Below are 10,937 nucleotides of genomic sequence, written 5' to 3'. Positions count from 1 at the left end.
ACCGTATAGATCAACAATGGTCCGTGTAAACTGGTTGACACTCTCAATTATGGTGCTTTCTCCCATCCGAAGGTGTATCTAGGCTATAAGCTGGATCCTCCGTATGCAAGCATGCGCAAAGCAGCAGTAACCTTTTGTACCGGAGCCAAGCCCCAAACTCCCGCAACATTTTGTCTCCATTTAAAGTATACGTTTGCTTGCTCACATGCGTCCTTGATATCTTCAAACATATTCTTTGTCATTCGGAACCTGTGAAGACAATGAAACCATAATAAGATAAGGATGGAGAGAAGGTAAACAAATAGTTGGACACTAACCGGCGGCGAAACAAGTTTTCACCATAGACCGAGTTGGAAACAAAATAGTCCTCCATCAAACGGCAATACCCACTGTATCTATCTCGTGCAATTGTCCGGCGTCCTACAATTGAACCCCGACGTGGGTTAGGTTTGTTTTCTTCTTCCTCTGTGCCGATACGAGCAATGGTGGTCGCCACCAATATGTCGTCGTACACACTGCAACTCCCTTGCCTGCGTTCACGCCGAAGCTTTCGAAGCCATGCCATCGTAAACCTAAATCGAAACATACACATGAGCTATCATTTCAGACTGTACTGTCAAGATTTCAGTACAAAATTATTCCTTTATGAAGTCAGTGGATGTGCATCTATACTGTCAAGATTTCAGTACACATAATGAAATGGCAACGATTGCAGAAAGTATTTAGTTAACATTGGCACTCAACCAAGCTACATTTACATCTGGCTGAACTAAAATCTGGTCGTCTTCCATCAACGAGCACACCCACTAGCTGAAGACTATGTCTCCTTGAATCATACAAAACTCACAGATAACTTAATAGCAACAAAGGTAAATTTTACCTCTAGCTGCAAAAACATTGACCTGCACAGCATTGTCACAAGCAATTTGTCATTAAAGTAACAAAAGGTATATTTCATTCCATACAGGGGCAAGTGGTTTATGGCTACTGAGAATTCCGCAGGGTACAAACACTAGATTAATAGCCTGCCTCTGCAGTTTGTTACTACTCCCTCCGTTTTTAAACATATGACACTTAGGGCAAGCTAATTGGTGTGAACCAATTATCTTGCCATATGCATCATATATTTAAAAATGGAAGTAGTAAATCAGTTTTGGCCATCTGCTTTGATTCATACTGTATAAATGTATAAATTATATCTATATCCTAACTCAATGCCCTAGTTTTTAGTGTTCAGTATGTAACATCATCAGGTTCATAATGGATTTGGGGGCAAAACCTCCTGCAATAAAAAAAAGAAAAAGAGAGAGAAAGAAAAAGAAACCCTCTGCAACCTCACAACTCCAGGGACCCTAACAGCTAACTTGAGCTGTAAGCAGCCTAAAATACAATGTTTTTGCTTTTTCAGGGAAGTACAACATTCTATTCTCTAACCTTAGAATAAGGGTTTTCAATGTTTCATTAAAAAAAATGACTTGGTAGTTCGCTATCCTTTGGTAAGGCACATTGTCTGCCGATGATATCTTTAGCTCCACCGTCACAGTTAGTAGACAACTGGACAGGTCATCCCATATATTTACCAAATAGCCTGAGTTGAATTATATTTGCAATAGTGAACACTAACAATTTCCTGGTGAGTGAAGCCACATTGTCCACTTAACCCAGTGAACAAAATTTCAGCTCGATTGGGTGACCATGGCTTGTTTCCCTCAAAAATCCCAACTTTAGCAAAATAGCACGGAAATGTTCCACTACAATTTAATAGCACCCAAAGTTTCTACTGTTCTGATTTGTAGCACTCTTTGCCCTCAAGGCTAGTCCTTGGACTATATTCCTCCCAGGTGGCAGGTAGACTAAATTGCAATTTGCATACTAATGCAAACACTATTTGACATCATCCATGCATAGCTCGTATCCATATCAAAGTTGCACATTATCATATAATTTGAGCACAATATCTATACGAAAGGAGACTAAGGGGTGAGACAACACGCAAATAAGACGGCACAGCCAAAAGAGTGGGCACGTAAAAATGGCATGCAAGTGTAGTGTTAATCAGTGAATATTATCCTACTAGCCTCCTATTGATGCTCTCTGGTGAAAGCGAGCACTAGCCATGCTCCTAGATGTAGGGCTTCTTGATTTTGCCCCCAAATTTTAGGGTTGAACATCAAATCCCACAAAATTGAGAGGTGTCAACGAAGGGGATTGCTTACCTTTTGTTGTCTGGGGTTCGCAGGCGGAGGAGAGAGGATCAGCAAGGCAGGCAGTGCGACCTGCTCCGCGGGCGGATAAGCGGGCGATGCGGCTTGTGGCCTAGCGACGCAGCCTGCGGGCGGGCAGCGCGGCCTGGCACAGGCAGATCTCTGCTTCACGCTAGTCCAGAAGAGGACAGCAGGATGAGGAACGAGTAGAGAGGACGAATTCCTCCGAAGTGGATGGAGTGCTTCGCTTCGGTGGAAGGAGGTGCGGAGGAGTGCTAGTGGACGGCGGAGAGGGGCCGCTAGTGGACGGCGTGATACTTCCTTCGATACGGTCAGGACGCGAGGGTCGGGGGGGGAGTAGGAAGACGGCGTCGGTCGGTCGGTGGCGTCGCCGCGCCGCCGCGCCGGGAGATGGGGAAGACGATGAATGTGGGTGAGAGAGACATACCTTCGGCCGTGAGCTTCGGCCGTGGGCACGTCGAGGCGTCGAGATCAGGCCGTGGCCGCGTCGAGGCGTGGCCGTGGCCGCGTCGAGGCGTGGCCGTGGCCGTGGCCGCCTCGTGAGCTTCCGCCTTCTTCCGCCCGCCTGCCCGCGCGCGGGAACCAGCCGCCGCCAGCCGGATGGGGAGGCCCGCCTTCTTCCGCCCGCCTGCCCGCGCGCGGGAACCAGCCGCCGCCAGCCGGATGGGGAGGCCCGCCTTCTTCCGCCCGCCCGCCCGCGCGCGGGAACCAGCCGCCGCGAGCGCCGCCAGCCGGATGGGGAGGCCGAAGCGAGACACTGCTGGAAACGGAGGACGGAGCGAGTTGGGATAAATGGTGGGTCCCACAGGATTTTCCCCAATATGGGTTAGGAGATGGGTAATGTTGCTGGAGATGATCTAAAATAGCTAGCCTGACGAACATCACGATTGTGAGTTGTCGGCTGGTCGCAAAACAAGCAAAGATGTCCTATCAGTAGTCATTTAGAGGAGGAAGATTGGGATGGTTTGGGAGAGGTTAATATCAGGGATTTTACCATTTTGCTCAGTAATTGAACACGGGAAAGATTTAATTTTGGCTGCTACTAGCTAGAACCTGACTTTTTGCACGATATTGTTAGGAAAAGGCAAGATAGGCGTACAATTTGATACGAGGATCAATTTCATCCCTTAATATTTAAATTGGCTAATATAGTCCTTCAACTTTCATTTTTAGTCAAACTCATCCTCATGATGATATTATACTTTATAATAATATAATTATACTCCATAATAATTTGAGATTTATGGAAAAAGTACTATTTACCCTTGGCTCCTTCCCCTTTAAATTCTGCAACAGTTTATTTTTTACTAAAAAATATTTAACCAATGCAAGTCACACAGTGTGGTGGCATATATGCATTTAGAAGCTGAACATTAAGTGTTTAATTTGGTACATAGAAATTTCCTTACCCATGCATCGCATTTTATTACGAGCGTATGGAGAGTAAAATTAGACCTACTTGTACCATCATATAAAATATTTACCCACGTATCGCATTGTATTGTGGACGCATATTGCATAACTGTACCATCATATAAAATGTTGCGGAAAGTTGAGCGAACATGATACAAATATTGGAAAGTGAGGAGGGGGGGAATGAGTCAAGGGTAAAATAGACTATTTTATTTATCTCATATTATTATGGAGTATAATATCAGTATAAGGATGAGTTTGGCCATAAAATGAAAGTTGAGGGACTATTTTGGCCACTTTAAAAGTTGAGGGACGAAGTTGACCTCAGATTAAAGTTGAGGGACCAGAGTGGCTATTTTGCTCTGGAAGGCTATGGCCAGAGACTTTTCAACTGTTATGCCCACCCTACAAAGTGCCCCCAGAGCCAGGGCTAAAATTTTTCGCAGAAGAATGAAGCGAATTGGGTATGTTGGTGAAATCACAGCAGTGTGTTGGCGGAATGGCGAGCATTTTTTTTTTCTTTGAGGGAACTTGCTCATTCTTTTATTCACTGAACACTGGATCGGCCAGGTCCCGATCCAACAAAGTGCATACAAAACTTGGGAGGGGATCACACCAAATTATCGGTTGATCCGGGTCCCGAATTAAGCTAACTCATGAGCACAACGATTACAAGAACGTGGTACATAAACAATGGTGAGCATATTCAAATTTCACCCCGGTTGCTGCAACGAGGAGTGCACGGTGAACATGACGGAGGAAGAAGAACCCTGGCAGTCTGGCACTGGCACGCAGCACAAGCACGTATCGGTCGCGGGGTCGCAGCGACACCGTCACGTCGGCGAGCCAGGTCGCGGGCCCGCGCCACCTCGTCCTGCCGGCCTGCCTCCCGGTCAACGTCAGAGGACGGGAAGCGGGGCCGCGCTGGCTTGTCCGGGCGCCGGGGGTGCTCCCGTGCAGACCGGTGGGCCCCGCGACGCGACACGGCGAGAAGCTGCCACTGCTTCCGTTACTGCTGCGCGTACCGTAATCTCTAGCGGCTGTACACGAGAGCAAAAAAAATGAAAATCCGAGAAAAGGTAGGAGCAGAAACGAATAAAAACACAGAGAGCCTTCCCATCACGCGATCGCATCACCGTCAAATCTCGCCGACGAGCTTCCTTTCACAACCGCCCGTTTGGATGCATTCTGCCACCACCATTTCTTTTCAGCTGGAGCTTTTTGTTTTGGTCCTCGAATTCGGATCATGTTTTGATTTTGTTTATGATGGGGGGTTTGGCGTGATGAACTGATGTTCCATTAATCTAATGGGCTTAGCCTATGGGTGCTGCCTGGTGACCGGCGACGGGAGCTTGGTGGGCGGCGAAAGGGGGATCGGCCAGGAGATTCGTGCCATCATCCAACCGCCAAGCAACGAGAGCAGAGAAATTGGAAGATCATGGAAAGGCCAAGGACGGCGCGTGGAGCAAAGGTCAGCTTGGCCATGCTGAAATGAAACAAAAAAAATGATGGAACATGTGCGTATCATATCGGAAGATCGGGTAAAGCAGATAGCCAAGGAAGGATAGGTGCTCGATGACGGATGGAAGAACGAGCTGCTTGGCCAAGCTAACACAAAAGCTTATTTGCGCCAAACAAACAATTAGTTCATCATATCCAGTATTATTCAGCTCGTTCCAAACATTTTTTATTTAAAATATGATGGTACTTAATCTTCGTAGGCCAACAAAAAATTAGCAGCTCAAGAAGCTGATAAAAAATTGCCCCTTTTAATACGGAATAAATAATTACCTTGCTTGGAGGACACTGAAGGCGAGGTCTTTTTTTGTTCCTAAAACAGGTGGCAGGTTCTGCTTCTACCGCGACGAGAAAACTCGAAGAACTTATCAAAGTTCTTACGACCAATATCGAAAGCAGTTAACAACTTAACAGCATAGCACCAGTCTGCTTTGAAAATATTATTCTGGTGACAAGGAAACATGATGATCCACAAATGCTGCCCAAACGGTAGAGAGAAAACCCACTCCAACGAGATGGAAGTACTCTAGCAGTACCATCAAAATAAAATCACCGACCAGCGGTGCGCAACCCAACCCAGCGCCTGTTTAGATTGCAAGCAACTTGCAATAGTGCTACTGTAGTACTTTCGTTTGTATTTGATAAATTTTATCTAATTATAGATTAACTAGGCTTAAAAGATTCGTCTCGTGATGTACAATTAAACTATGCAATTAGTTATTTTTTTACATACATTTACTGCTCCATGCATATGTTCCAAAATTAATGTGACGAAGAGATTGTGTAAAAAATTGGAATTTTGAGCGCATCTAAACAAAGCCCCAACCCGAGACGCCGTCACCGCACGCACGCCGCTATTCTCCCCCTAGTCCTAGCCCATCCGCCACCCTCCGCACCAGACCACCACCACCTTTCCAAGTTCCAACCCTTCTCCTTCCCTCGTCTGTCTTGTTCGTTTCCGCCAAGGAGGGGGAAGGAAGGAGCCGTACCGACGCGCGCGCGCGACTCTCGAGATGGCTTCAGCCGCGGCCGCGTCGCGCCCGCCCGCCCCGCCACCGCCCCCGCCTCCGCAGCCGGCTGCGGCGGTGCAGTGGCTGGGGCCGCGGGTGTCGTTCAGCCTCGAGGACGCGGGCGGAGGAGGAGGGGGGAGGGAGGCGGCGCTGGCGGTGGCGGGTGGGAAGGCCGGGCCCAGCGCCGGAGCCGACTTCGAGTTCCTCCTCGGCGGGTGCGCGGCCGCGTCCATGCTCCCCGCCGACGAGCTCTTCTCCGGGGGCAAGCTCGTGCCGCTCCGCATCCCCGCGCCGTCGGCGGAGGAGGAAGCGGTGGGGGCGACGGCGGCGCAGTCGACGCTGCCGCCGAAGCACGCACGTGCGCCGGTGGCGGCGCAGCAGCGGGAGACGCCCCGGACGGAGGAGGCGAAGGGCGTGGCGGTGGTCGGCGGCGAGGAGCCCAAGATCCCGGCGCGGAGGTGGCGGGATCTCCTCCGGCTGCGGAAGCAGCAGGCGTCGTCGGGGTCCGGCTCCGCTGCGGCGATTGGTGCGTCGTCGGAGCCGAGGCCGCTGCGCCGGCTGCTCCGCCGCGGTACGAAGCCGCCGGAGCCGGAGCCGTCCCTGAGCCTGCCGCTCCTCCGCGAGGTCGGCCCCGACGAGCAAGACAAGCCCGCCGAGAAGCCAACGCCAGCCCCCGCGCCGGCGCCGATCTCGACAACCCCAACGCCGCCGGCACCACCACCGTCCCAGCAGCACCAGAACCTGCCTCCGAAGATCCGGCTCTCCCCATCTCAGCAGGCGTCGGCCCCGCCCCCGCCGCCCCCACCGCCTCCCCCTCCGGCCGCCGTCGCGGCCGACAGCCCGCGCCTGAACGCGGCCGGCAAGGTGGTGTTCAACGGTCTGGGGCGGAGCTCCAGCAGCCCGAGCAGCCTCGCCGGCGGGCGGCGCGGCCACCGCGCGGGGGGCGCCATGGAGCGGTCCTACTCAGCGCACGTCCGCGTGGCGCCCGTGCTGAACGTGCCCGTCTGCTCCCTCCGCGGCTCCCGCAAGTCCGTCTCCGTGTTCGGCATCGACCGCCTCTTCTCCCCGTCCGCCGCGGCCGCCGCCGCCTCCTCCTCCGGCGGGGCCAAGAAGAACAAGGCCGCGAAGAAGGACGTGACCGCCACCGCCGCCGCTCCTCAGTAACTTCTTGTTACCACTTACCAGCGCCATTGACGAGCTCGCTCTTCCTTTCAAATCAAACTTGTGCTTCATTTAGCGACGCGTGATCAGGGGTTAGCGAGTGTTTCTTGCGGGCAAACCGGATGGTTAATCTGGCATGTAAATACAGGCGAGGGAGTTGAATCGGATGAATGAGTTGAGTGAATGGGCAAATGAGTTTTTGCCGGATTTTACAGTGTTATCTTTGGCTGCTTGCATTGCTGTCAGTGGTATAGCAGCAGTGCATACCAGCTACTACTAGGTCTGATGATGAACTCACTGCATCGGAATTCGTGAGCCTTTTTGTGGTGCGCTCGTGCTGAGAAAAGCCGGGGGTGGAGATGAGGAAACTCCACGTAGCGTCAGAATTGTCCGTATTATCTTGCTTTCTTGAAAAGTACGCCGTGTCAGACGGTTGGAGAATGGAGATTAGTACGTTGTACGTAGTGTGAATTTTGCAAGAACAGATGAACATTTGTATCTCACCGTACGGGTCTGGTAAGTGATGAATCTTGTTGCAGAGTTACCATGACTCCATGAGTTCCCCATGCTGTTGAGAGAGAGAGAGAGAGAGAGAGAGAGAGAGAGAGAGTAAAAAGAAAAGGGGAACTGCCGTGGATGGATCATATGGATGGCTGAGCGGAGGAAGACAGGTCGGGACGGCAGGCGCACCAGCGTGCATGCCCGGATCGGGGGCAGGCGAGGCGATGTGGCCGCCCCCCGGAGACCCCATCGCGGCGGTGGTCCACCGGGTCGGCGGCAGCCGCAACTGCGTCCGCAAAACTGCATTGACCACTCGTCGCCACCATTCATCGGCCGCGCTGGAAGCATGTGCCCCGGACTGACTGCCCGACCTCACCCGATTCGCCATGATTAAAGCTGCTCGCCGGCGAAGGACCTTCCCCGCAGGACGCCGGAACGGCATTGCCATTGCCAAAAAGGAGAAGAAGAAGAAGGAAAAAAAATGTATATACACAAAGATCATTCACTTCCGTCACATGCCTCCCTGGCTTCCGGCTTGTTTACCACACGTCCTCTGGGAAGGTGGAGCAACGTGAGCGACTACGTGAGGGCACGCCCCCCGGAGACAGCCGGCCACATGGGGTGTGACGAAGCGAGGTGCGAGTCAGACGCCCGCGGAGGAAGGGAGACGACAGGCACGCCATGTGTGCCTGCCGCTAGCGCCAGATCGATCTGGCAACAGTCCACCGCCCGTCGGCGGCCACGCGACATGGGTCGGGTGTGCCACACGCGATTCGCCGCTGCCGCGCCCCGCGGTGCGTGCGCCGTCGCCGACTCGCCGGCCGGCCGGCCTCTCCTCGTCTCCTCCCTCTGATTCCGCCGGAATCGCCATTGCTCGGGAGAAGAGATCGGTGGCTCGTGCACCGGGCGTGCGTACGTACCGTGCGAAGGTGGCCAGAAGTAGAGCGGCAAGCACTCTTGCCGTCCCGTTGAACCGTGCACAGTGGGGGGTGCCCGAGCGAAGGACACTGGCCGGGCACGACAGGTGAACCCGACCGGGCTAGCTCACGTGCGGCGCAACGCACCGCCCGTGTCTCGGGCTCTCGGCATTCCTTCCGGCTCCGGCCGTCAGCAGTTGCCTCCCTAACTCCCCTTCTTCAACCTCGAGCGAGCCATGCCCCGCCGGCGAGCTCATTCCCGGATGGGCAGTCGACGGCGATCCCAAGGACGCCGGGCGCCCACGAACTCGCCACACAAGTGGCTGCTAGCTGAATAATTGAGACCTTGAGCCTTGAGGCCCTCTCATTGCTCATGGCTGCTAGCTAGCACTGGCGATCGACAGTCAATGGCGCTACTGTTCCCCGCTGACAGCTGCGGATCTGGCCACTCATGGCGGCGGGCTCGCGGGCCCGCCTGCCAGGGGGCCCGTCAGCGTTACTGTCCAGCTATTTTGGTTGGCAGGCCCCCCCCCCCACCCCCGGGTGGCGGGCTGCACACAGCACTGTGGTCTGGTGGGCTACGGAGGGCTACTGCGTCGACAGGAGGAGCGCCCACTCGGCCACTCCCCACTCGTTGCACTTGCCTTCTCAAAAAAAAAAAAACTCGTTGCACTTGCAGAGCAGAAAAGTAAAAAAAAAAGGAAAGGAAAAAAGTTTTCAGTCTTGAGTGGTGGTCGTCTTGGTGATTATTGCTGCTATGTAGGGGGTCCAATCATTAGAGAGATGTAGAACCATATCAACTGCTCTATCCTATGATCCCATCGCCTAAAGAAAATCTGATGAATCTTTTTTTAAAAAAAATCTGATGAGCATCTCCTATCAGTGCTGCTGGTTTGGGATAAGCTGGATCATTGCATCATCGACTTCTGCAAGGGTACAGGTCTCTTTTTCATCTGTGCCTTTTATTTAAAAAAAAATGAAGCTGTTCTTCCCAGCACAAATCCATGGGTGCGGTCGTCATCAGAGTGATCCTGCAATAATTCCTTGGAGGCCCACGATTACGGCAGGGGACCCACGAGAGGCCCGAGGCCGCTCCCCCCACCAACCAGTCATCGTCGGCAAACTAGATTTCCTTTCACGTAAGCCCATGGTCTTCACAAGGCCCATAGCGCTCAATCAGCCCATTATTAAATACCTCTTTCTGTCTCCTTTCCCTTTTTTTAGCTCTTCAATAATCTTTTTTTTTCTTTCTTCCAGGAATGGTCAGATTTGAGAGACACTAGTTGTCTCTCTCAATCCATCTCAAAAAAAGAAGCTGTCTCTTTAAAAAAAAAAAGTGATATGCGATTCTAATAACCAAAAAAGAAGAAGAGAGGAGATGGTCATCCGAGCCGGCCAAAGGCGCCGTCGGCCGTTCCGATCTGCAAATTCCATGGTACAGTGAACCTGGGAGGCCAAGCTAGGCCCTCCATCTGCCTGGTCCATTGCACATCCCGTTGAAACCCTGATGCTTGGCATGGATACGGCGCTGGTCCAGACTCCTCCAGCAGCAGCCATTGATGCCTCCGTCGCTGTTGCCGCTTACCAGCCGCTGCCGATCCCCATCCGTCTCGACCCTTATCGCAACAAGCAATCGCAATTACACCCAGACACAGACAAAAAAAAAGTCAACTGATCATGCAACAAGAACAAGTCGTTAACACTCTTCAGCAGATGGGGTTGGGGTTGGGGAGAGGATGACTGCAGCCGCTTTGGGGAGATGCATGCATCCTTTGGCTTGCTGCCTTTTTTGTTTTCCTGACTGAGGGGTTGCTCGGGAGGATCAGTCTAGAGCTCGAGTTTCCCTGTCTGCGAGATGCTGACAGGTAGACTGGTAGACTCCTCGCAGCGCGGTAATGTTGTGTCGACGGGTGAGTGGGACCATGCCATCAGCAGATCCTGCTTTCTGGTCAGGTTAGGAACATGAAGCACCAACTGGTCAGTTCGTCAGGTCAGGCAACTATTTTGCTTCAGTCATGAACCATCCAATCAATGGTTTCTAGGTACAGTGTAACGAGTGCCAGCAATCAAAAGGGGGAAGAAAATGGAGGAGGAATAATCTTCAGGATAAAAAGGCTCAGGCCAGATGATCAGGGCGAGGCACGTCCATGATTTGTGCCGCAAGAATGGAATGAATACGGCGATAGAGAGAT

The 10,937-nt window shown here is 52.3% G+C and overlaps 1 protein-coding gene and 1 long non-coding RNA gene across 4 annotated transcripts; one reads left to right on the top strand and one right to left on the bottom strand.

The window, feature by feature from the left end:
• Positions 1–140: 140 nt before the first annotated feature.
• On the bottom strand, positions 141–2,611 carry LOC112884486. 3 transcript variants are annotated; one of them, XR_003227127.1, is made up of 4 exons: positions 2,217–2,611; positions 881–902; positions 318–572; positions 141–249 (listed from the first exon to the last, which is right to left on the bottom strand). It is a non-coding gene; the product is annotated as an uncharacterized LOC112884486 (long non-coding RNA). The 3 variants fall into 3 exon arrangements; XR_003227128.1 differs by lacking the exon at positions 881–902 and having other exon boundaries at positions 2,217–2,239; XR_003227126.1 differs by lacking the exon at positions 2,217–2,611 and having other exon boundaries at positions 881–1,423.
• Positions 2,612–6,008: 3,397 nt separating this feature from the next.
• Positions 6,009–7,620, top strand: LOC112884482 (wiskott-Aldrich syndrome protein homolog 1-like). The gene has a single exon (XM_025949879.1). It carries the CDS (start codon positions 6,170–6,172, stop codon positions 7,328–7,330), a length of 1,161 nt encoding a protein of 386 aa, XP_025805664.1. The 5' UTR covers positions 6,009–6,169; the 3' UTR covers positions 7,331–7,620.
• The last annotated feature ends 3,317 nt before the right edge of the window (positions 7,621–10,937 follow it).

The sequence above is a fragment of the Panicum hallii genome, chromosome 3, assembly GCF_002211085.1.
Source record: "Panicum hallii strain FIL2 chromosome 3, PHallii_v3.1, whole genome shotgun sequence".
Lineage (NCBI taxonomy): Eukaryota > Viridiplantae > Streptophyta > Magnoliopsida > Poales > Poaceae > Panicum > Panicum hallii.
This window is presented reverse-complemented; position numbering and strand designations above follow the sequence as displayed.